The sequence below is a fragment of the Artibeus jamaicensis genome, unplaced genomic scaffold (genome assembly GCF_021234435.1).
Source record: "Artibeus jamaicensis isolate MK-2021 breed Jamaican fruit bat unplaced genomic scaffold, CSHL_Jam_final contig_1417, whole genome shotgun sequence".
Taxonomy (NCBI): domain Eukaryota; kingdom Metazoa; phylum Chordata; class Mammalia; order Chiroptera; family Phyllostomidae; genus Artibeus; species Artibeus jamaicensis.
In genome coordinates, this window is record NW_026521282.1 from 1,231,449 (window position 1) to 1,257,389 (window position 25,941).

Below are 25,941 nucleotides of genomic sequence, written 5' to 3' on the forward strand. Positions count from 1 at the left end.
TTTTACATAGTGCTTTTTAAAAAAGATTTTATTTATTCATTTATTTTTAGAGAGAGGGGAAGGGAGAAAGAAAGAGAGAAACCTTAATCGGTTGCTAATCGCACACTCCCAACCCAGGCATATACCCTGACAGGGAATTGAACCAGTGACCTTTCAGTTCACAGGCTGGTGCTTAGTCCACTGAGCCACACCTGCCAGGGCCACATAGTTCTTTTTATGTGCCAGGGACTATCCTAGGTATTTCATAGGAATTATTACCTCATTCCATCCTTATTACAGCAACACAGTGAGGTAAGTGCTCTCATTATCTCCATTAGGTGAAGGCAGGTGGGCACAGAGAGGTTAGGTAACCTGTCCCAAATCACGCGGCTAGTGACTGGTGGGGTCAGTCGGATTCGAACTCAACAAACCCCTTTAACTACAGTTGTGAGCGTGTAAAACAGGAGGCAGAGCCTTGCACTGGTAATCGGGACGCAAGTCCCAATTCCATCCGGTCTCCATAGTTTCCCTTCATCGTACAAGGGAGAATCCAACCAAAGAGCGCCCTCTCCTGGAAGAGGCTCTCCCGGATGCATCCTTGATCGGGTCTTCGGCCTAACGGACGAGAGCGAGGCGAGCGACCGAGAGCCTGCCCCGCCTCCGCCCGCTGCTCTGCCCCGCCCCACTCCGTGCTAAGTGCCTCTTGGGTGGTGCCTAGGAGCGCCACGAGCCCCGACCCAATGGGAAGGCGCGATGGAGAGCCCCGCCTGCGTCCCCGCCTTCGCTCAGGCAGGTGGGAAGCAGAGTGCTGGCTAGCGCGTGATTGGCAGCGGGGCGGGCCTGTGAGTCCAAGGCGTGGGTACGGCGTAAGTTTTGCGTGGGCAGGGCGTGGCTCGGAGCGGGAAACATGGCCGGGCCGGGTGCTGGCGAAGGCTGCTCCCGCTACGAGGATGAGAGGGACGACGGCGTGTTCCGGGCGGCTGTGGCGGTGTTTGCAAAGCTGAAGGTGCTGCGACCCCGGGGAGCCACCCGGGGCGTCCCAGCCGAGCGGCGGGCGGGACCACTAGCAGAAGTCGGTGGCGCTTAGCCTATTGCCCCAGTCTCCGCACCCGGTTGCGCCCTGTGTCCCGCTGCAGGGATGCCTTGTGGGGGCGTCCGTATCTGCTCTTTGGGAGGTCCTGAGCTTTTGCTCTTGCTGTCCCCATGGCCAGTGCCTGGTAGTTCTGGCCGGTGCCAGAAGTGTACACCGTAACTCCTGTCTCCCGGAGCCTTGCAAGACCTGGCTGGGCTCGCGAAGGAAGTGCAGAGATGCGGAGGACACTGACCCTTGGCTTTAAGGAGCTCTCCGGGCCCAGGAGAGACAGGCGGGTAGAATCCTTGCCCCAGGCTAGTCATCATCACCGGTCAGTGGTGGCAGTAGTGAGCCGCTGGTGGCAGTAGTGAGGAAGCCTGCCCCCAAGGTTGGGTAGTTGTCCCAGGTTCGGCTCTCCCGCACATCCTTCCCCTCTCACCTCCCCGCTCTTTTATCCCTCTCTTCCCCTTCCCACCTTTCTCTCCCTCCCTCCCAGCCTTTTCCCACTTTCCTCCCCTCCCCTCCCTCCCTCCCTCCCTCCCTCCCTCCCTCCCTCCCCCCCTCTCTCCCCCCCTCCCCTTTCCCTTCCCTCCGCTCCCCTGCCCTTCAGAAGACTTCCCTTTGGCCCCCATCCCGCTCCCCGTCCCTTTAGTCCTATAGCCAGGAGCCTGCATTTAGCTTCCGATAATCTATCTACAGCCCCTAGATGCTACTAGGTCAAATCTCTATGAGAGCCCAGAGGGGAGTGTATTTTAAGGAGGTGGGGTGACAGACCGACATAGATGGGGATGAGAATGAGCGAAAATTTACTCCTGGGCAAGATGGAGGAGGGTGTGCTGAGGACTGCAGGTTGCACATGGTGGGAATGGGCAGTGGGCTGGTTAGAGGGCCAGTAATAAGCCTGGTGTGTGCCTGGTGGCAGTAAACATGTAACAGCAGTAAGGGCCTGAGTGCAGAAGTGCATTATAGCCCTTCGTTGATTCTGGTATCTAAAGCTTCCTGGCTTTCCCTTTGCTTGCTTTAGGACCTCAACTGCCCCTTCCTCAACGGTCTTTATCTCACAGATCCAAAGACCATCCAGGAACTGCTGTGTAGCCCGTCAAAGTACCGCTTGGATATCCTGGAGTGGATGTGTATACGGTAATGGAGTTGTTTCTTCCTTCACCAATTTGGGGGTATACTTGGTGCCACTCAACCCACCTGGAAGAGATGGGGTTTGTTCTGTTTATAAGTAGCTGTCCTCCCAGAGGGCCCTATACCCTACCCCAGATAACTGTGACAGCACCTGCTGAGGTAAGAAGTGCCAGCTATGGGCCCATGGTCAAATTTTGGGTGAAAGTGTCCCTCTGCATTGCTTTCGGCAGTCTATCCACCACCTGGCTGAAGTGCTCAGCTTCCTGAGGTTCTTTTTTTTTTTTAAGCTTTAACTACTGATTTCAGGGCTAGCAGGGGCCTGATAAATGATCTGTTTGCTTCAGTCCTTTAATTTTCAGAATGGGAAGCTGAGGGTCAGGCTGGAATTATAACTGTCTCGGGTCTTGCCACTGAGGAGTGTCAAGCAGGGCCAAGACCCCAGTCCTTCAGGTCAAGGTGCAGCCTGGTGTATGTGCTCGGCACTGTGTAAGGGAAGCAAAGCCTGCCCAGATGGCAAAGAGAAAGATCCAGAAAGTCCACAGAATGTCTGTATCTTGGGAGCAGCAGCCCCTGAGCCAAGCATCTGTCTTAAGGCTCTGGTGGGGAAGACAGGCCCTGTGCTTTTGGACATGAGCCCCAGGGCGCTCTCTGGAGTACCAGTGCTTGGTTGGTACAGGGGTCTTTTGTGAGCTTAGGCCTGGGTCTGCCTCTCTTCACACTGGCCTGTCTGCCCTTGCAACTGAGGAAGACACCTGAGCTGGAGCATGGCAGTGGAGTACCGAGGGTCTAGCCTGCACCCAGCTTGTGTGCCTTCCAAGCCACAGGATGCCAGCAGACCTGGCCCTGAGCTGGGTGTCCTAGGGATGGCTAGGAGGAAGGAGGGAGCGTTTTTATGTTTAAGCCTCTCCTGCTGCCCTTTTTCAGATTCCACCACAGGCCTTGGGACACCAGCACTCTTGTAACCTTTTGCTCTCGCTGATCTTTTCCTTCCTAGAGATGTCCTTCAGAGCTTTGCATGTTGCACGTACTCTGATACAGTCTTTAATGACCCAGGTCACAAGACTTACCTCCTTTTCAGAAGTCTCCAGTCCCAGGGCACAGTGCATTCCTCCTTCCCCTGGGCACCTACAACCATTGAGTACACTCCTGCCAGAGCCCTGAGGCCTTTTGGTTTCGTCCTTGTCCTGTCTGGCTCTCCAAAGCACTGGGAGCTGCTGGAGGGCAGGCACCAGGTGGGGTTCCCCCATCAACCCCAGGCTGCAGCAGCATTGTACTGACAAGCAGGCCCGTGGACACATGCACACCTGGGCTGTTCCAGGCGCCTCAAGTCATGGATGGGTGCCCTCACAGAGCTGGGGCTTTAGTGGCTGCAAAAGGCTCAGTCACAAATCCCAGTGTTGGGAACATTGGCAGGGAGGAGGTGGCATTTGGTCTGGGGTGGAACAAGTAATGGTAGGTACTTGTTTTAACAGGACCAGGAAGTGGAGGTGTGGGAGGGAGAGCCAGGCAACAGTGGCCTTGAATGGCAGCCCAGGGTATCTCCTGTGGGGTTTTGGAAGCCACATGAGGCCTTTAAACTTTGTATTCTTGGTAGGAAGGGTGTGGGACCAGGGAAGTGCCAGACAGATTGACATTTTGGCAAGGTGACTTGGGGGTTCTGTGGCAGATGGATTTGAGGGGGAGAGGCTGGAGGCAGGGGGACCTACATGGAAGGTGTAGCAACAGCCCTAGGGAAAGATGGCAGGATTGTGGCTCAGAATGGTAGGTGGCTCATGTGACAGCCATTGCCAGCCCCGGAGGGACGAGCATGTTGTCCAGGAACCAGGAGGATAGAGTACTGGGGATAGCCTGGGCTAGTGTGGAGGTCTTGAGTTCACTCCCAGGAGGACGAGGCCAAAGCTATGGCTTAGAGAGGCTCTTGTGGGGGGGAGCCCACAGTTGCCTGGCCAGGTGGAAGCTAGGGACTGGGCTGCTCTGCTGGCCGGAGAGGCATAGGGGGCAGTTTACCTCTGCATTCTTCAAATGTTTTTAGTACTTTTTTTTTTTAAGTACAAGAAACTAAACCCTTTTTGTGATCTCAAGCTGGCAAAAGTGCTGTTTTTTTTCAAGGGCCCCAAAAGAGAATTGGACAGAGTTCAGTTTCCCCTCAGGTTCATGTTGGCTTTCTTTGCATGCGACTTCACCATTTCAGCCTTTGTCTGGGGCCACCTCATTTACCCCTCTTGGCAGAATCTGGAAGCTGTACCTAGCATTGGCTGGGGAGTTCAGTATGGTGGCTCTTGGTGGCCCATATGCTGAGCTGGCTGTCAGTGCAGGAGAGGAGCAGAGCCACAGGGTGTCCTAGGTAGCTGAGTTCAAGGAACATGGGTTTCCTTGGCTCCCAAAGAGCTGTACTTGCTTTTAAGGCTTTGAATGCTATTAGTTTCTGTTCTGTTCCCTGTCGCTCCAAGGAAAATCAACTTTAATGAAAGCCCTTTCTGAGCAAGGTCACTTAGGCTTTTGCGGATTCGTCGTTTAGTGTGTTGAAGTGCTTTACTGTGGTTCGGCCTGATGGATCGCTGAGTGCTCTCCACTGCTCTGTGCCTTGTGAGTTGGGAACATTGCCTGGCAAGCAGGCCCAGGGGCCAGCTGGCATTTCCTGTGTTGGGGCTCTTTCTTCTTCTGCTCTTTCTGCCCCTGCCCTCTTTGGCAGAATGGGGATGGAGTAGGGTAGGGGCAGGGTTGCCTCAGTGAGTCATGAAGACAGGTGGTAAAGCTGAGCAGCTGAGGCTGCTGGGTCCCGCTCCCTCTCTTACTGCAGTTCTGTAGCGTGAGGCCCTGGGCCTAGCCTGGGAGTGTCCCACTAGCTCCTGGAGCCCCAGTGTGGTCAGGGCAAGTATGGCCTGGGACACGGGTATTTGGAGGCATGGCCCCAGGGAAGGAGCAGTGAGCCCTCTCTCCACGGAACAGCCACTGCGCCTTCTCACTGCGCTGGGCTGCAGGTCCCTTGGGACCTCAGTGGTACGACGGAGTCCCTGGCACCCACCATTCTGTGAAAAGAGCTTCTTTATGTAGGGTAGGCCCACCGTGGCAGCCCGCTCCCAGGGCTCCCTGGCAAACAGGCATGGTCCTCAGCAGCTGGAGCTCAGACTATGCCTGCTAACAGAGCAGACCCAGTGGGAGGCCTGTGTTGGGAGTGACTTGTGATGTCTGCTGGGGTACTGCGGCCCTTACTGCCTTTGGACACAGAACAGGGCACTGTATCTGGGAGCCTGTGGGCCTGCCCTGTGGGCTGGTCCAGGCTGCAGAGGAGCGCTGGCCTTCTCCTGGGTGCTATGTCCTGTACTTCCGGTGCTTTCCTACTGATAGGACCATGTCCAAGCCACATAAGCCTGTGTCTGGAAAGGGTTCTGCCCATCAGCTCAGCACCTTAAGGCAAGATGCTTATAAGTGACCACTGTTTCATTTACCTGTGTGGTGTCATCCAAGCCGGGGTTCCACTAGGCCAAGAGGGGGCAGCTGGGATTCCAGTTTCCCCACCAAGGAGGCTGGGACCGTGACCCTGGAGCCCATAACACCCTATGGGAGCTTCCAAATGGCTTAAAGCTGTGACCTGGAGTAGCTTAACCCCCCCACCCCCACCGAATTTTGCTTTTTAGGAAATAGAAAATGTTTCTCTGCAAAAAGAGCTGAGTGTGGACATTTACTGACGGCAGATTATTCCATAGCAAGAGGCCATGGCCACTTGCCTGTTAACTCTTACTGGCCCCCTTTTCTGTGCTGCCTGCCATGTTAGACCCTAGAAATACTGGATGGAAAGCCAGCTGCTGGCCTTGGCGAGCCTGAAGTCTTGGGGGCGGGAGCCCAGCAAAGGACAGTGCCCAGGCTGTGCTGTGATGGAGGGATGCCAAGGTGGCTTCCTGGGGGTGGGTGGTGACATCAGCCATGGGCTTGGAGGGATGAGTTTTGCTGACTCAGTGTGCTCCGGCAGGGAGGCTGAGAAGGGCAGACACTATGAAGAGAGAGGCTCAGGAGGGTGACCTGCAAGGATACCAGAAGGGCTGGATCCTGGGACACCCTCCAAACAAACCTGTGCCATGGTAAAGAAAAACTGGCCCCTTGCTTCCTTCTGAGGAAGACCTAGAGTTCTGGGGGATTTCATTTTGTTCTCTTGGGCCATCATTTTATTTTATTTTTATTGTGAGAATTTTAATTTCCGTTTCCAAATTCATATATCTGAGGTAAACTTTCAGAAATATTTATTATCGTAATTGCTCATTTATGGAAATTGGCAATTGCACATGATGTTGAAATGCAGATCACACAAAACTATCCAATTTAAAGTGAATGTCTCAATGGCGCATAGCACATGAACGAGTAATTCACTTTTTAGAATTCAGATAAGGAGGGGTTGTGAGGGGCCTTTGTACCCTGATCAGCCCTGACTGGTCTTGCTCTTTCCTTGCAGGGCCTGTCCTTCCAGTCAAGACAGGTTCAGCTTGCTGAAGGGGGCCTCCACTGAGCTGAAGATCCAAGGTGGGTCTGAGTTAGGGGAGTTTGGAGTTGGGTGGTGGATTCTGGGCTATTCTGAGCTTGTGCTTGGCCTCCTTAGTGAGTTGTGAATTTCCCATTCGACTGGTGTTTTCTTCTGGATGGTGCGCACCCTGTAGATATTGCTAGAACCTTCTAGAACCAGGCTTCCTCCCCCACTGGTGTGGTGAGTGGGTGAGCTACTGATGTAGGGCATGTGAATAAGACCAAGACCCCATCCCCTGAGGCAGTGTGGGCAGAGACAGCGGTTCTTGTGGATGCCAGCAGTGGTTCTGTGTGCATGTGTGCACTAGGTAAAGGAGAGCAAATTGCAGTCCTCAAGGTGGTGGCTAACTCTCCACCATCACAATGGTATCTCCAAAACTTGAAATTTCCAAGGGCCTACTTTTGGCCCAACCACCCGAGGATGGAGCAAACTGGACTCTGAAGTCCTGATCCATGACCCAACTGGCACTGCCAAGTTAATTAAATGAGGATAATTGGCCCTGAGGCCCAGATAGGCCAGAAGAACAGGGCACTGTGTCTTGGAGCCTGTGGGCCTGCCCTGTGGGCTGGTCCAGGCTGCAGAGGAGCGCTGGCCTTCTCCTGGGTGCTATGTCCTGTACTTCCTGTGCTTTCCTACTGATAGGACCATGTCCAAGCCACATAAGCCTGGCCATAGGATACCACCTGAATTCCTTAACACATGCGCATATACAGGTTTTGACCCTGGCCCTCAGCCCAGCCACAGCTTGGACCTTGCCATTCCCAGTCTCAGTTTCCTCTTTGGTAAAGTGTGGGTGGGTGATAACCTTAGCCTTGCCCACCTTGTTGGAGTGTGCTGAGTGTCGAAGCAGGTGGTAGGCATGACTGCTTGTCAAGGATTGTAAGTGGGAGAAATTGGGACAGATGAGATTACAGGAATCATGAATTCATCTGACAGGTATTTATGGAGCATCTGCTACGTACCCTGTACTGTTTTAGGTGCTGGCAGTGCAGCAGCGAGTTATGCTGCTCTCACAGTGCTTAGGTGCTAGCTGGCAGAGACAGGTGATAAAGAAGACAGCAAGATTCTCAGTATATGGATGGTGAGAAGCACCATAAACAAAGACAGGTGAGGGCAGAGTGGTACGTGGGTGGGTTGGGAGAAGGGTGGTTCTGTTGACATGAGATGGCCAGGGAAGTCCTCTCTTTTAAATAGAGACTTGCCCGCGGGAAGAAAGCGAGTCAGAGAGGCACCAGAGAGAATACTGTTCAGGGCATGAGAACAGCAAGTACAAAGGGCCTGAGGTAGGCTTGTGTGTGCCTGGCAGCTTTGAGGAACAGTGAAGAGGTCATGGTGGCTGGTACCTAGTGGAGAGCAAGAGAAGAAAGGTGGGGTGAGGTCAGAGGGGGACAGGACTGGATCTGGCCAGGCCTTGTGGGCCACAGAGTGACATTGAGGAAGGTTGCAGCCTGACTGTGTGTTTCTCGAACTCCCTTGGGCCACTGTGCTGGGAATAGGAGGCTCAGGCAGACATGGGAAGGCCATTGAGAGGGTCTTCCCGTGAACCAGGCTGGTAATGGGGATGAGAGTGGGAGCGGGGCACTGTCCAGATCCTGGATTTATAGGGAAGGGAGGGTCAGCCAGACTCCCTGAGGTTTGCATGTGAGCTAAGCAAGAGAGGGGCCAGGGAGCACACCAGGATTTGGGGTTAGGGGCTGTGGGCAGAGCCGGTGTGCTCTGTACAGTGTTCCAGGATTACCGATGCTTTCACGTGGACATACTCCTTGCTTCTTGCACCAAATCTCCCAAAGCAGGTGCCAGAATTATGCCTGTTCTGTCACTGAAGCACTTGGGGGTAGGAGATGGGCCTTGCCTATGAGTGTAAGGACATTGCCACAGAGCTAGGTGGTGGGTGTGGAGCTGGCATTGGCCCCAGGCTTTCTGGCTCTAAGTCTTGGTCTTTCTCTGTATACCAGATAGTTCCTCAGAAAATACCCAGGGCACCCTGGACTCAGTTTCCCAATCTGTAAAATGAAGCTCAGGTTTACTTCCTAGGGTTGGCGGCAAGAGGAAAGGAAATGACGACATGCAAGGTGTGTAGGAAATTGATAAATGAGAGCGATTCCTTTTGCTTTGGCCTGCTGAGGTCTCTGAAAAGGCAGCACACAGCATGTTTGCAAGGTTCCCTGACCTCTGTCAGCTCCTCAGGAAGCTACTGTCTTCTCTGAGAAGCCGAAGTTCTCTACATGGAAGAGCATCGGTTGTGACCCCTTATTTTTAGGTGAGGAAACTGATGCCCAGAGAGGGGGCAATGACTGGATGAAGATCACACAGCCAGAGGCAGTCTTAGCACCTCTGAGTGTGGTCAACCTGCTTCCTTATCCAGCCGGGTCTCTCAGGCCCAGCCTAGCTTTGTGGGCTCTGGACCTGCCGACACTGGAGCAGGAACGCCCTTAACAGAGAACTCCTGGGAACCCTGTGTGTTCCTGCGCCCCTGGGTATGCAGTATCCCCTCCTATTTGGGTGGGTGTCTGTAGTAATAGGGTCCTTGTGTCTCAACAGAGATGGTGAAACTGTGCCATGAGCTGATGCTGTGTGGGCCGGATGACCAGGAGCTCCTGAAGGTAAGAGAGTGCCGTGTCTGTCCCCACTCATTCCTTGCCCCTTAGGGCAGGAATCTGCAGGATTCCCTTGAGTAGATCCTAGCCATTGCTGAGAAGGCTGAGCTGGATTCAGGCTTATGATGACCAAAGGGAGGGACAGAGTGCATCTTGTACTCAGTTGATGACGTCATATACCTTGGCACTGTGGTAGGTACTATACAAGAGGGATCCCCCCCAAAACCGGAAATATCTTCTGGAGGGTGAGCCCCTTGTAGTACAGGCTTATCTTGCTAGGTCAGTATGCTAGGAACCCATCTGCATCAGTGTCTGTACCAGCTGGTGTTGTTGTGAGAGGCTGTGTTCGGCTTCAGTGAATTGTTTTTGAGGATTTTTTCAACATGTTTGCTCATTTCATGATGGGTGATTTACAAGCACTCCTGCCCACACCACTCTGGGTGTTAGCAGTGTTTGACCGAAATGGCTTGATCCCTGTGCCTCACCCTCCATAGTCATGCGATCTTGCCCCTGAGTGACTTCTTTTTGTTCCCCTAGATGAAAATAGCCCTCAGAGGGAAACATTTTGCCCATGTGGGAGAGGCGAAACAAAAAACGGCAGAAGCACTAGAAGGCATCAAATCGATTAATTAAGAAACTGTTTTCAGCAGCGGAAAAAATGTCTCCATAAGTGTATTGCATCAAATGGCGAGCACTTTGAAGGTGACTGAAGTTTAAACAATGTGAGAATAGGTACACATTTTTTTACAGATCAATTCTGGCTTTTTATGGGTACCCCTTGTACATGCCAGTAATTGTTTCACCTACCTCTGGCAGCAGTACTTGCCTTAGCTCCTTTTCACAGGAGAGGTGACAACGCACTTGAGGTCACCCAGTGACAGAGCCTGGCCTTAAACCCAGGCCTGCAGCTCCTGAGCCCGTGCATTTCCCCCATGTGCTTGCTACCTGCTGCAGAGGCGGCGCCATCCACACCCTCCTCCACGATCGGTCACTGCTGATTCAGAGAAACCCTCCCCTCTACTCTTAATACTTTAAACACTTTTTGAAGTAGTTGTTTCCACATTTTGGCCATTACAAATGATGTTGCTATGAATGTTCCTATACGTGATTTTGACTGCAGACATGTTTTCAGTTCTCTGGGGTATATAGCTAGGACTTGCTGGGTCATACAGTAACGTGACGTGTAACTCTTCGAGGAATGGCCAAACTATTTTACAAAGTGGCTGCACCATGTTTACATTCCCACCAGCAATGTGTGAGGGGTCCAGTTTCTCCACAGCCTCATTGGCACCTGACTAGTGTCCATCATTTTGGTTCTGCCTATCCTGGTGGGTGTGAAGGGCTATCACATTGTGCTTTTTAATTTGCATTTCCCTGATGACAACCGATGTGGAGCACCTTCATGTGCTTATTGCTATGTATAGATCTTCTTTGGAGAAATGTCCGTGTTTAATTCTTCTGCCCAGTTTTTAATTGCTCTTTTTTGTCTCTTTATTGCCAAATTATAAGAATTCTTTATAATTACTGGATACAAGTCACATCAGATATTTGAATTGTAAGTATTTCCCCCCTGTCCTGTGGATTGTCTTTTCACTTTCTTGATGTGTCCTTCGGAGCACAGAAGTTTTCAGTTTTGATGCAGTCCACTTTATTTACTTGTTCTTTTGTTGCCTGTGCTTTTGCTGTGATATGTTTAAGGGTCCATTGCCAAATCCAAAGTCATGAGGATTGACACATGTTTTCTTCTGAGAGTTTTATGGTTTTACCTTTTACACATGGGTCTAGAGGTAGTGGTACGTGTGGTGTAAGATATGCATCCAACTTCACTCCTTGGTGTGTGGCTGTTCATTTGTCCCAGTACCATTTATTGAAAAGACCCTTTTTTCCCTCATTGAATTGTCTTAGCATCCTTGTTGAAAATCACTTAACTGTAAATATGAGGGTTTGTTTCTGGATTATCCATTCTAATCCATTGACCTATATGTCTGTCATTATTCCAGTACCACACTGTTTTGATTACTGTAGCTTGTAGTAAGCTCTAACATAGGAATCCTCCAACTTTGCTCTTTTTAAAGATTATTTTGGTTATTAGGGGTCTCTCAAATTTCCACATGAATTTTAGAATCAGCTTGTCAATTTCTGTAAAACAGACAACTGGGATTTTGATGGAGATTTTGCTGAATCTGTAGATCACTTTTGGGGGAGTATTGCCATCAAGTACCGTATTTTGCCGTGTATAATGCACACTTTTTTGTCCAAATTTTTTAGGGAAAAATAAGGATGCACGTTATACATGGGTAGTACCTGAAATACATTGTATCTGTTCTTGAGTTTTGTAATTAGTTATTACATAAAATTTCTTGTACCATAATGTATTTTTAGAAATGCTAAAATTCCTGTATAATATAAAAAAAACAAGTATCTAAATATATATAAATAAGAAATTGAATTAAAAAAATTAAAATGAAAGCTTTTCCCCCCTGAAAGTTTGGCCCAAAAATGTGGGTGTGCACTGTGCTCGGCAAAATACAGTTTATTGTCTTCCTATCCATGAACTGTCTTTCCATTGTTTTCGGTTTTCTGTAATTTCTTTCAAAGGTGTTCTGTAGCTCTCAGTGTACATGTCTTATACTTCTTTTGTTAAATTTATTCCTAAGTATTCTTTATGATGCTATTGTAGATGAAATTGTTTTCTTAATTTCATTTTTGTATTGTTTATTGCTAATTGATTTTTTGCACATTGCTCTGGTATATTGCCCCCTTTCTAAACTTGCTTAGTAGTTCTAATAATTTTTTTTAGTGGATCACTTGGGGTTTTCTGTACACAAGGTCATGTTATCTGCAAATAGAGATAGTTTGATGTATCTGCCTTTCCAACTTGGATGCTTTTTATTTATTTTTTCTTACCCAAATGCTCTCTACCACCTCCAGAACAATGGTGAATAGAAGTGGTGAAAGTTAACATCTTTATCTTGTTCCTGATTTTAAGGGAAGTACTTGATCTTCACCACTGAGGATGATGCTAACTGTGGGTTTCTTTTTTAATTGATGTCCTTTATCAGGTTGAGGATGTTCCCTTCTCTTTCTACATTGTTAAGTTTTTATCATGAAAGGGTGTTGAATTTCAGAAATGCTTTCTCTGCATGTACTGAGATGATCGTGGGGTTTTGTCCTTTATTTTATTCTTCTTTCATTTGTGATCTTCCAAGTGTCTTTCTGGTATCATCTTAATTCTGTCTGAAGAACTGCCTTCATCAGTTTTTTTTAGCAGTGTTCTGCTCTGTCTATATTCTCTTAGATTTTATTTATTTGGCCATGTCTAGCTCCCCTTCATTCTTGATGGATATTTTTTCACTGGATATAGAATTTGCGGTTGGCAGTCCTTCTTTCTCCACAGGCTCTAACCACAAATCTGCAGTCATTCGAATCATTTTCCCCTTGTGGGCCATGCATTGTTTTTCTCCTGCTACTTTAACATTTTTTTTCTTTGTTGTTTGATTATGTGTTCCTGGGAATATTTCTTCAGGATTGTCCTGCTTGCATTTGCTTACCTTCACAAATCTGTAAGTTTGTATATTTTGCAAACATGGAAAGTTTTATCTGCTTTCTCTCTGCTGCTCGTATTGGATAGTTTCTGTTTACATTTTCAAGGTCATTGACTCTTTCCCCGTCCCCTCCATTTTGCCATTGAGTCCATCAGTGAGTTTTTAATTTGTTTTTTCTATTTTTCTGTTCTAAAGTTTCCATGTTATTTTAAATATTTTGTTTCCTTGCTGATGCTTTCTATTTTAACTTTTCTTTCAACAGTGTTCATGATCAGCTCATCAGCATTTTTATGATGACTGGTTTAAATTTGTCAGGTTATTCCAGCATCTGTGCCATTTTGTCAGTGATGTCTTTTGATTGTCTTTTCTCATGAAAGTTGAGATTTTTGTGGTTTGCTTCATGTGCCAAGTAATTTTAGATTGTGTCCCGGACATTTTGACTGTTACTTTGACTCTGGGTCTTGTTAAGTTTTATGGAGAACCTTTGTGTTTTAGAAGGCACCCAGCCTGGTTAATTTTAAGCTGCATGTTCTGCCTCTTCTGCCTGCTTCTCTGGCCTGTGGTCCCAGTGTCCGCTCAGTTTCCACAGACCTTTGTGCCATTTGGATCTGTGGTGCATGTGCGCCACCTGCTGGTTGGCTTGGGACTTGGGCATTGGTTTCTCCTCCGGCTTAGTAATCAGAGTCTTCAGTATGTTCATTGAGATCAGAGCTTTGGCCCTGGCTGGGGTGACTCAGTGCATTGAGTGTTGGCCTCGGAACCAAAGGTTCTGTTCCCACTCAGGGCACGTGCCTGGGTTGGAGATGGGGGAGGGGGGCTGCCTCGGGAGACAACCACACATTGAGGTTTCTCTCCCTGTCTTCCTCCTTTCTCTAAAAACAAAACAAACAAACAAACAAATCAGAGCTACCCTTACACTGGGTGAGGGGAGGGGATGGGTTGAGCCATGAACAGATTTATGGGGTCATTTTCCTGAGCTCTTCCCTCCCTGTCAGCATCTTTGATGCTATCTGCGGGAGGAGGCTCTCCTTTCTTGTCCTCCAGCCAGCCATAAATCGCTCACTTCTGTGACTGCACCGTAGAAGAACCAAGAGGAAGAAGGGGTAATAGGATTTGGCCCCATAACTCCACCAAACGGATAGGAAGTGTCCCTGCCCTCAGAGTGTTAGTGTTGCTCCTGTTGTCAGATACTTTGGTTGTTGCTTGGGGTCTGAGAGAACAGAGAAGAGGGAGAGAAAGAAGGCTGGGGATTTCTTCTACTCTATTGGAGTGTGAGGAGTTCTCTTTTCTGGAGCTCTCTCTCTGTACCACCATGTTTCTTCCGGGTTTGGGCTGGGCTGAGGTCAGGTCCGGGCAGAGCGGAGGCAAGAACACAGTAAATTGTCTCCGGTCTGAACGGCGACCTTGGTTTCTGTGCCTCCCCTGCAACTCCTGGCGTTGACCTTTCTGAGGCTGCAGACACCTGCCACGTACATTCTGTCCTGCCCTGAGCCGTGGGTATTTCATGGGAGAAGAAGATGGCATGTGTTCCCTCCATCTTAGCCAGAACTGTAACCCTTCCCTTAGTTTTTATTTTAAGAATGATTTTCATTGTGGTAAAAATGCACATAGCATAAAACTTATCATTTTAACCATTTAAAAAATATTTCCCAGCCAGCCCTGACGGGGTTCTACTTTTTTAAGAAAACATTTTTATTTTGGTAAAAATACAAATAACATATAATTTACCATCTGAACCATTTTAAGTGTAGTCAGCAGTATTAAGCACATTCACAATGTTGCGTAACCGTCATTGCCTTCTATCTTCGGAACTGTTTTCATCTTCCAAAACTGAAACTCTGCACCCAATTTTAAGCCATTTTACTGAAAGCAGACAATTCAGCATTTAGTACATTCCCAGTGTTGTGCAGTCATCACCTCTTTGTGGTTCTAGAACATTTTCACCTTCCTAGGAGAAGATCCGTGCCCATTAAGCAGGCTGGTACCCACTAGTCTGCTGCCTCTGTTTCATAAAAGTGGAGTCATACAATATGTGGCCTTTCGTGACTTGCTTCTTCACTTAGCAGGTTAGTTTCAAGGGTCACCCTTGCTATAGCATGGATCATTATTTCATTCCACTTTATACAATAAAAAAGTAAAAGGAAAAATAATAATTTATGTCGACACCAGTGAGTGTTGGGAATTGGGGCACAGGAGAAAGGAGATACAGGTGTGTGAGCTCCTAATATGTTGGAACTTAAAAAACGTGTGTGTGGGAGCCGTCCTTGTGGGGGGTGCCAGGCAGCTGCAGCACAGGGAGTCGAGCTGCAGGTATTATAACAGTACATCCCTGTCCCCAGGTTTCCTCCCTGCCCCGGGCCACCTGGGCTAAAATACCATCAGGAGCCTCTTGGCCCTTTGACTTTTCAGCCTGTGCCTTCCACACCCACTTTAAGTGAAGATGCTTTTCGGAGGACTTTATAGTAAGCAAGTAGCCTGTGAGGCTGGCTAAGCAAATGGTCTGACGCATTCCTCAGACTAGCAGGTGTGGAGGGCAGGGCAGTAAGGAGCTACAGTGGAGCGGCAGGAACAGTTTTCTTTCTGGCGTAGTTGCTTACATAGGGTTCTCTGCAGCAGGCCAGGCTTCTCAGGTTGTAAGTGGGTCCTGGGGATTATCTGTGAGCCTCTTCTTCTTTCTGGAAGGAGGAAGGATTTGTACTTCTGAAACCTTGAGCTCCTGGCTGGGCAGCAGCCTGCTGGGAATCCCAGCCAACTTTAGGGCAGGGGACTAACTCAGATGCTGCTTAGGGACCCTGGCTATAAGGCCAACCACATGCCACCTGTTAGGGACAAGTCCTTGCTCTCCCTGCGGAGGAGCAGGGTTGGCGCAGGCCACTTCTTTGACCTCGTCTTGCTGTGCCAGTCAGCTTTGGTCTTTCCTGGGTGGAGCGGGTGATCTGCTGAGGGGGGCAGGCCTCCTTCTGGAGATGTTCCTGAGAAACAGGCCACCATCAGGTTCCTGTGGGCTGTGTTCTGCCGTCACAGGCCCTCCTGTACCCCACATGCCCGCCTAAGAAGCCGCACTGGTGGATGTGTGATGAACATACACTACCATATGTTTATACAGCACTTGTTGCTTCCAGAGTGGTCCCAGGCATCATTGCAGCCCAGGGCTGGGCTGGAACAGGGAGTGCTCACTGATCACAGCCCCTGAGACTGTGATCCCTGAGCCAGTCCAAGATGTTGCCTGGTGGGGACCAGGGAGCCGGTGGCCCAGGCTTTTCCTTTCCACTAGCTGCAGCAGTGTAGGCGTCAGGTGGGGGCACCCAGCATGCCTTGCCAGTGAGTACATGTGGTGTTTCCTGCCCAGGGCTGGGCCTGCGCCCAGAAGCAACTGCACTTCATGGACCAGCTGCTGGACATGATCCAGAGCCTGACCATCGGATATTCTAGCTTCGCCAGGTAAAGGCTCATAACAGGCCCTCCCTCCACAGAATGGCCAGTGGGTGTCCTTGGTTCTCCAATTAGAGCTGGTGGGCACAGGGACCTGTTGGGCACCTGGACCTGCCACCAGGCACATCTCTAGCTGGGGTTTCACTCCCCACCCTGGCAACTGCATGCTGGCCCAGGTACCAGGCTGTTCAGGGTAAAGGGGATGGGCCTGCTGATGGGCAGGCTCTTGGCTGCATGGGGCTCAGCTCTGGCTTCCAAAGCAGGCGAGGACTGGAGGAGATTCCCTCCTCTGGGCCTATTGGCCAGCTCTTGCTGGGCTTCTTGGGTTTCCCACATGGGACCTCACACAGCCCCTGGGTGCTGTGCTGCAGCCTGTGACTGTGGCCCTGGGGCTGCCTTTGCAGTGTGCAGGGGCAGTTCGAGGACACTTTGGAGAAGAACGAGGAGCTGCTCGGAGAACTGTACTCCGGCTCCCAGCTGCAGACAATCCTGACCCCTGAGTGTGACCCAGGGCTCCTGGACATGCAGCCCCCTGACAAGCAAGGTGATGACCGGCAGAGGTATGGGCCGTGCATGGTTCTGTGATCTGGGACAGACTCTTCATGTGTGGCCTGAGATGGAATAGAGCTGGGAGTGTGTCCCCTTTTCTCCCTGCAGGGTCAACTCCCCTGTGGAGTTGGACAAGGAGAAGGTGATAGAGCTGGCCAGGCTGCTGCAGGAGAGCGTGGTCAAGCTGCAGTCACTGCGGACAGAGGTGAGGGTGCTGGCTCCCAGGGCCTTGGGCACCCTGTCTTCACAGTGAGCGTGTCGTGAGGCTTAAGTGAGCTGGCATGTGTGCGGAGCCCGCCGGGCTCTAGAATGTAGCGGGTGTTCAGCCCACATGAAGGGGGGAGAGAGACAAGCTCCAGGCCGGAACTGGGAGGTTTCTTGTAGAATGGAAAGGATTGGTCAGGTGGACTGCACGCCAGGCCCTGAGCTCTGGGCTTTCCTGTACCACCTTGCACGTGACCCTGACATCCACACAGGCTGTAGGGGCAGGGCTGAGGCCAGAAGGCAGTCAACTTTGCTTGAAACCAGGTTGCTCTTTTCTGTTTCTTGTCTTACTGTCTCCTGGTTTTTGGAGGCCTGGGATGGCCAGCAGATCCTGCCTCTGATGGGTGGAAGGGACTTGGTGCCCCATGGGCATGCAGGGCAGCGTGAAAGGACCTTCTCCCTTTGGCTTTGCAGTGCTTTCTGCAGCACAAGCAGGGGGCCGCTGTAAGCAGGGTCGACACCAGCACCCTGGACCAGAAGCTGCGCCTGGTCATCTCTGACTTCTACCAGCTCGTCATAGCTTTCCTCCAAGTCTACGATGATGAGCTGGGTGAGCACTGCCAGCGCCCAGGCCCCTACGTCCACCCGTGCGGCCCCATCGTCCAGGCTGTGTACCAGACTCTGACCTCGTGTCGTCAAGTAAGAATCACCCTCTTGTCTCCCACTGTAGCCCCCAGCAAGGGACCCAAGGGCTGGGACAGGGGGCTGGGAGGCCCTTGGCTCAGGCTCCCTGTGAGTAGGTGGTATGGCTGTAGCCCTCAGCCTGCGACCTTCGGTGGGTTGTGATGGTAGCTTTTCCTGGTGCCCTGGAGGGGATGAGGGGTACTGTGGGTGCCCCCCTGAGATCCCCACTACACTTCAGGGGGTGTTCACTGAGCCAAGCCCCTGGGCCTGGAAGGGGTTTGTGGACTGCCTGCTCTGTGTCCTAAATGCCTACGACATTCCTGCTCTTTCACTGGACCGGAATTGTTACTGTGAGCATTGTTGCATGTCTTCCCACCTTCTTTAAAAGCATGATCTTAGTGGCTCCAGAGCATTTCTTGCCAGCTTCGGGCCCTGTATTAGTCTCGTTCTGCCTTTGTGACACACCAAACTGTATCATGGCTCGTTTGCTCTTGAGTATGACCGACAGCTATGCCAGATAGGCAGGTGCCTGCCTGTTTGCACCCTTGACTCAGCTCAGACAGGGAGCAAACAGTAGTCTCACACTGCCGAGCCGGCTCCTTGCATAATTACTCATTGTGTTGCTCCACATCACAGACCCCCAGAGCCGACCTGAATGCAGACTTGGGCTATGATTATGAGCACAGCCCTTTGGGGCTGAGATCCCCACTGCATGGCCCTTTGACATTGGCTTGGGGCTTGTACAGCCTTTGGTTATTTAGTGGAGAGGCTCCTAAACTTCCAAACCTCTGGTTGGCCCGTCCTTTGTGACTCTGCCAACAGGGTGAGTTAGGGTACAGTCCTCTCCCATCAGAAAGGCCCTTTTGTTTGGGGGCATTGATTCCCCACCATAGGACATTTTCTTACTGTGCCACTGGCTTTGCTTGGCTACCAGTGTGGGGTGGGACACGTGATAGTGTGGTGTCCCTGCTGGGCCAGGATGAAGGAACTTGGGTTGGAGAACTCTGATTCATGACTCTTCATGTAGCTGGGAGTTTTGCCATCACCTGCGGATGTCCTTGGGGGTGAATGCCACGTGCTTAAGTGTCTAGGGGGGGCCACACACTCCATGTGAATCTGGGTGGGAAGAAAGGTGCCTTTTATCGGTCAGACCACCGCACTTAATGCCCACGTATTTCCCTCCCTCCCTCCCAGCTGTTGATAGCAGTGATGGAGCTCACTGACGTCTCGGCAAGTGCTGTAGGCATGGCGCAGCGGCAGCAGGCTGAGCAGATCTGTTGGAGCAGCAACAACTCTGTGATGAGTCTGGGTATGTGGTCACCACTTTATGCAGCTGTGGTCTCCCACTCAGCGGTCGTGGACAGCACTGTCCCAGTGCACCTGGCTTAGCCCCTGGCTCATGCCAGGGTTCCTTTTGTGCTCCGCCAGTATTTGGGGAACATTCAGGGATTGGCCTCTTACTTCTTTCTTTTATCTCTAATGCATAAGGTTTTCCTTCCCTTGAAAGAATGCTTTGGACAGATGATAAAATCAGGACATATAATTGCAGAAATTTGGGATAACCCAAAGACATGCAGAGGTAAAATAAAAGCCATCCGTAACCTGGTGGCCCAGAAATGGTTGGTGTTAATATTTTGTTCTATTTCTCTCTATTGTCTTTCCTGTCATCCTTTTTTTTTGTTTCTTTGCACATGTTAAATATGATAACAACACACGCACACACTTTTATATTATTATGTTCTTTGCCTTGGACCTCATTGTAAGCATTTTCCCATGTTCTCAAAGCAGCATTTTTAATTGTCAAACACTATTCCATTCAGTCATTTGCTGTAATTTGCTTACTACTTTCCGTTACTGAGCCTGTAGGTCATTTTCAGAGTTTTCGTATTATTCATAATGCTGTCGCAGGATTTATAATAGTATAAGATGAAAACAAGGTGAAGCTTTGCCATTGGGTAATGCTCAGGGAGAGGACAGTGTATGTATACGGTGAAACAGTTTCACCATTTCAGAAGCTGGTGATGGCACTGCAGGGAAATGCGTATTATAACACATTGAAGGGAGAATGTGGGGTAAAGAGGAAATCCACACTACGACGTTGCCTTTCTAAAGGAAAACAATATAGAAGAAACCCTCACAGGAAATGGGCCAGAATGGGGACATTGGTTTTCTCCTAGTTGGAATCAGAGGTGGTTTAATTTCCGTTTCTTTAACCTGCTCTGTGGTCTTCATATATTCCCCAGTGGACACATGGTATTTCAGCCACCCGCCCATTGTCGATCTTTAAAAAAGGACGTGGTAAACGTGTTTACACATAAAGCGGGTTCCCACTTAGATTGTGTCCTTAGGATGGGGCTCCCGGGTTACAGTGGCGAGGCCAGGCACTGTCCATCTTTCTGTGTCCTCATCGGTGCCGGGTTTGATCCTTCTGGCATTTCCAGTACTGGATAGGGGCAAAAATGTAGCTTAGTTTAGTTTCAATTAAACTTTTTTTTTCTAAGTTGCTTTTTAAAAAAAAATTGGAAACATACATTGAGAAAACATTTTCTTTAATGAGCAATATAGCCTTTAGGGAGGACTTCTAACTCATAGGGATAGAAACATGAAATAGCTGGATATTTTTCCCTAAGCAAACCTCCTTTATTACAATTCAAATGATTCTGAAGAGAGTACTTGTGCAACCATGACCCAGGTTGAGAAATAGAACATGCCGAGCAGCCAAGAAACCTTTCTTGCACCTCTTCCTGCCTACAGCTGCTGTCCTGACTCAGCGATGACTATCTCTGTTGCTCTTCTGGAAGCTCCTACCTTGTGCAGTCCCTCCTCTGTTATTGTTCTCAAGATTCTCTCGGTCTTTGGCTTTTGACAGTTTGATTAGAGTATGTCTTGGTGTGGATTCCTTTGAGTTGATCCCATTTGGAGTGATTTGACCTTGGATGTGTGGCTTCATGTTATTTATTAACGCGCGGCCAGACAGTTGATGATTCTTTCTTCTCCTTCACTTTCTCTTTGCTCCGGGACTCAGGGTCAGTCAGAGGTGATGACTCAGGGCCCTCTCAGGTCTCCCCTGGGCATCTGCACAGCCTCAGGCATGCACATGGCCTTCACAGTTTCCATGTTGATATCTCATTCCCTCACCTCTCCTCTCATTTTCTGCTTTGCCTGTAGTTTGCCCCAACTCTTCATCCACCACCTCAAGCAGTAGCTACTAAATCATTTGCCTGTAACTGTCCCTGCCTCCCGAGCGTGCCCCCAGGGAGTGGCTTTAGTCTGCGTAGTCCCTGGGCCCTCCCTTTGGAGGGCTGTCTCTCTAGCTAGCCCTCTCCTTGGGCAGCTGGCCCTTTCACCACTCTCGGCTTTGGTACACATGCTTGCCGTGTGTATACTGGGTGCTCAGGAGTCTCTCTTCTTTCTAACTGAACTGCAAGAGTCCTCCATTTTCAGATACATCATAACGTTTATCCTAATCACCACTGTTACCATGACTCTCACCCCCAGTGCATATAATTGCTGTTGATAAAATACTTCCAGTCCACGCTATCATTAATATAACAGTGGTCATTAGTGCGATGTACTGTGTGCCATCTCACCTGTGGTCACAGGACTGACCGGTGGCAAGTTTCACCTTTTAGATAAGCACCCTTTTCATCAAAGGTGTGGGAGCCCTGCCATCCTCACCCCTTCTCCTCTGTGCCTTGTTGGGTGGAGCTGCCTTCCACTCAGAGGGCTCAGTTCTTGTCAGTGTAGTTTGTTTGATAGGAGTTCTCGGGCTGTAGACAGGCCAGAAAAATGGCCTGTGAACTTTCCCTGTTCCCACCTGAAGAATTGAGGACATTGGTCTCCACGACCTCCTCAGGCCCTTCCACTATGGAAGGTCTGCGTGTCTTTGCTACTTCTCCTCTCAGTATAAGAAGCCGGGCCTCCGATCTGGGTGCCAGTGGGCAGGTTATGTTGGTTGCGCGGCCCGTCGTCATTCACCAGTCACCATCTCAGCTGACTGGACCTGAGGCCTCATTTGGTTTCCCAAGCCTCCAGAGACCCCGGTGCCAGGAAGACATCGGTGCTGTTTGAAAACGAAGCAGCCCTTTCAGGGCTGGGGGTGAGGGAGGGGAGTTGACAGCTCCAACAGGGAGAGACGATAACAGATTTCTGGCAGCTAGAAAGTGCATGGGGGCAATGGTGGGTGCAAGGGGTGCAGAAAGCCTTAGCCAAGAGGACAGCCTGAGCAGCAGTGGGGGAGCGTATCTGTCTGCTGGAACTGCGGGACTGTGTGGCCGACAGCCCCCGGGGAGGGCGCAGTGGCAAGTAGGCTGGAAGCAGAGGGCAAAAGCAAAGCAGGTCTTTATAGGTGGGTGCTCCCAATGAGACTCTCGCCTGCTTTTTTTTTTTTTTTTGGTAATGAAAATATTTGAAATGAATGGCCAACTCAGGCTCCTAAGGTGGTGGACAGCAGTCTGAGAGAAACCTACCTGTTTCGGGCCTCTGAGGGGCCATGGTATGAGGGCTGACCCCTGTCTGCTTCTGCTGCCCTGTCCCGACTGAGCTCCTTTGCTGGGAGGGCAGACCCTGGAAGGAACTCCACTAGCACACATTGGGGCCAGCACCATGAAAGAGAGAAGACCTGGAGAAGCAGAGCCAATGGATCATTCAGAGGAATGAACTTTCTAACAAACTTAACATAGAACAGCAGGTCCTTGAATAATGTCCTTTTGCTATAACATTGATGAGATGGTGTTTTATCCAGTACCCGATGGTAAAATGGGTTTCATTATACATTGTTTTTACTTAGAGGCACAGAACCTATTGACAACATGAAGTGAGGACTTAGCGTATCATGCCCAGATGAAAACCAGCATGGAGAAAAACAAGCAAATACTCCTAGAAGTTAAAAAGGCTTGTCAAAGTGTTAAAAAAAAATCAATGCAAAGAGTAAAAAATAAAAGGAGGCAACAAATCTGTAAGAATAGAAAGAAAACAGATGAACACAATGAAGACAAAGATAAACAATGCAGAGGCCCCATGCACGTGGCTACAGGCTCTCCAGAGAAAGAGAGGGAGGAAAATGGAGGGTGGAGGATCAGTGAAGCAACAGATGCACAGAGCTGAGGGGGTGAGTCTACAGATTCTAAGCCCAGGCAGATGGAACCAAAAACACATGTTCCCAGGCCCACCCAGCCTTCTGAAGTCTGGAGTAATAGGGATGCGGGGCTGGGACCCAAAGCTTCCAGAGGGGAAGCCTGTGGCCTCCTGCATAGGCTGATGCCTTTCACATTCAAAGGGCCTGGGGTTTCTGGCCTAGGAATCGAGACCTAGCCAGCCAAGCTTAGCCAAGAGATGGCCAGGTAGGGGACGTGAACTTACGGAGCAGCTGTGTGGGGGCAGCCCCAGGAGAGCAGTGGGCTAGAGGGCTTAGAGGTTGGGAAAACCTGAGGATTCCATGAAGGCAGGTGATACCCAAGGGGAGGCAGGAAAACCCCTTCTGTGGAGAAATGCGATTGCAACAGGAAGGATGACAATCTGACTCCAGTGAGAGTATTGATGGCAAGTGGGGAGGGTCACCGGGACTGGTCTCGGGTGGGTCAGGCTCGGTTCCAGCCCTGCTAGGAGTCTGCCTGCTTCAACATCTCGCTGAGGCCGCTCATCCTGAGGCACAGCCCTTAATTCCTGAACTTCAGAGTCACCCTTGGGATGGGCGGGATGAAATGCCAATAACTACCTTGCCATATGGATGGGCGAGGAGACAGAGAAGCAAGTTGGTGGAGGAAGGAATAGGTATCTGTTTAAGTTAAGGCACCACTGCCAAGGAAACTCCTGTACCCAGGGTGGGGGAGAGAAGTGAGCTCAAGTCCCCACATTCCACACGCAGTGGTCATCATCTGAAGTTGGTACCTCGACAGGCAGGTGCATGTTGTGACAGTGTTCCCTACCCCTGAGAGCAAAACAGCAGGTCACAGCTAAGGCCCTTGTCATTTGATTGGTGTTTGATTAAATCACAGCAACCCCCACCCCTGCCACCTTCCCCCTGAGGGGTAGGCAAGGGCTTCCATCTGTGTGGCGCTCACTACAACACGTGGTTGCTGTCCAGCCTCCAGCCCCCTCAATAGCTCCTGGTTCAGCAGTTTCTGGTTCACTGTGAGAGTCAGCCCCCGCCCACAGCTGTGAACCCCTTGAGGGCCAGGTGCAGGTGTGCAGGATGGGACACATGAGACTCACTTTGTGGTTTGTGTTTTTCTTTGCAGTCACCAAAATGGAAGAACTAACCCAGAAATACAAGCTCTTCAGTGACACTCTGCAGAAAGGCCAGAAGGAGTCTGGGAGCAGGAAGCTGTGCCCTGAACAGCTAGGTGGCCAGGCAGGACCGAGCCATCTGCAGTAGAAGTCGTTACAGGCCCCATGTTTTCCAGGCACAGTCTCCAGATGCCTGAGCCTTCAGCTCCTTGGAGAGAGAAGGAGGAAGGGCAGAGGTTAGGCAGGGTGGTATGAGCTGGAAAAAAAAATAAAACCTCAGATTTGAAAAAGTTGCTCCTAGCCCGCGTTTTGCTTTTATGCCCCTGCATGATATGGCCTCCTTTCTTCTGTTGTCTGGCCCGGGCTGAGTAGTGTGCGGTGCCTGCTGCCCAGCTCCCTGTTTCCCAGCCTGGCTGCCCCGAGTTCTAGACCATACCTGACGTGAGCCTCCTGCTACCCTGGGGGGCCAGGGCCCTGCCCCTCTCGTGGCTCCTCTGCCACAGGCACTAGCACCTCTTGGTGCTTCGTACCTTCCCCAGTGACTGTCCAGTTAAGCTTGGCACTGCCAAGTGCTGGAAGTCTCCACCTTGCCATGACACCTATATGCCTGTGACCAGGGCCTGCTCACTGCCCAGCTGCAGGCACCCCCGTGACCAGTCTCAGGGTCCCATGTAAGGCCTCCTCACAGTCCCTCAGCCCCATCCCTTGCACTCACTACATCTGGGATCCAGCAGGCAGGGTCCATGTTTCCTCTACCCTCCTCCCTGGAGCACTTGGTACCAGCCAGGGAAATTCTTGCTGGTGACCTGACTGGTTGTCCAGGAAGCTGCTCTCTAGGCTTCTCAGGGTGACCCAGAATCTTCCTGAGCAGTGTGCCTGTCACAGCCACCTCCCTCCCTTCTAACACGGGAACAGGTACAATTGGTGGAGACCCTGCCTCCTCAGCCCAGTGTCAGGCCTGAGGGGGACCTCCCTTCAAGCGCTTGGCCTGCTGGGGAGGCCCACCCTGGTTGCCAGCCTTAACTTGCACCCGCTCTCTGCTCTGCTCCCTGCAGCTGTACCTTTGATTCCCCGTCTCCTGTGGAGGATGCCGGGCGCTGGGTACCAGGCCTCCTCCTGCTCAAGATGCCTCCACCTGGAGCCCCTGGCCCTGGTTGCCTGCCTGGGGTAACCCCCTGATGGCTATCATGGGAGATGGGAAGACAGGCAGGCCCATGGTCACCATTGCCCAGATGTGCCAACAACTTTACAGGCCAAGTGCTGGCACATCTGGCTCTGGAATGAGGTTCTCAGGTGATGCCGCCTGCTTCCTGGACCAGGGATCGCCTTGCTTCCCTCCTGTCTTGACCGTGTCCTTCCCCCTTGACTGAACATAGTAGGCTGGGAAGGCCCTGGAGCCCAGGGTCTGAGGGGCTGGCTTCATCCCTGCTGCCATGGTCCCGAGGCTGTGGGTGCCACTGAGGCAGTCCCCTGCCCCTGATGCTTACATCGCTCATTCTTCAGAGGGGAAGGATAGGTTTGGCCAAAGCCCAGTCTTTCTTCCTCCTAACCTGGAAGCCTCTGCTATCAGCTAAAGGCTCCTTAGATACTATGTGTCATTGTATCCACGAGGCAGATACCATTTGCCCTTCCTGGCTGCAAGGTGGGCGAGCTGCTGCCAGTCACTGCAGTGCCACTGACACCCCACCCTTAGAATGCATCCTTCCCCTTCATGCGTGAGCGTGGTGGGTGCAAGTGCTTCCTTCCCACTCCAAAATCACTTTGTCCTGAAGAGAGGCAGCTTGGGCCCCTGTGACAGAAAGGAAACTGCGCTCCAGAGAAGGGCCATCTTGCCTTTGTGAGAGGTGCCCCAGTATGGGGCTGGGCATCAAACCCAGGTCAGCCAGGTCTAGCTGCTGTTGCCCAGCCAGCTCAGACTTGGAGACAGGGCCGGGTGGAAGGCTCGGGCTTCCTCCTTGTGCATGTGATGACGCATCCTCAGCTCATGGTTGTCGGCTAGTC

General features: G+C 50.8%; 1 protein-coding gene across 3 annotated transcripts in view; it reads left to right on the forward strand.

The window, feature by feature from the left end:
• Positions 1-24,214, forward strand: part of HAUS7 (HAUS augmin like complex subunit 7) — a 47,122-nt gene extending 22,908 nt beyond the window's left edge. The window contains exons 1-10 of one of the 3 annotated variants that reach the window (XM_037150822.2): positions 866-985; positions 2,076-2,191; positions 6,633-6,700; positions 9,243-9,304; positions 16,193-16,284; positions 16,680-16,835; positions 16,933-17,029; positions 17,503-17,727; positions 18,907-19,021; positions 23,952-24,214. In XM_037150822.2, the coding sequence (XP_037006717.2) occupies positions 887-985; positions 2,076-2,191; positions 6,633-6,700; positions 9,243-9,304; positions 16,193-16,284; positions 16,680-16,835; positions 16,933-17,029; positions 17,503-17,727; positions 18,907-19,021; positions 23,952-24,088 (1,167 nt within the window). In that variant the 5' untranslated portion in view covers positions 866-886 and the 3' untranslated portion in view covers positions 24,089-24,214. Of the gene's footprint in view, positions 1-865; positions 986-2,075; positions 2,192-6,632; positions 6,701-9,242; positions 9,305-16,192; positions 16,285-16,679; positions 16,836-16,932; positions 17,030-17,502; positions 17,728-18,906; positions 19,022-23,951 lie in introns of those variants that run through there. The other 2 variants (XM_037150837.2, XM_037150831.2) reach the window with 2 other exon arrangements.
• The last annotated feature ends 1,727 nt before the right edge of the window (positions 24,215-25,941 follow it).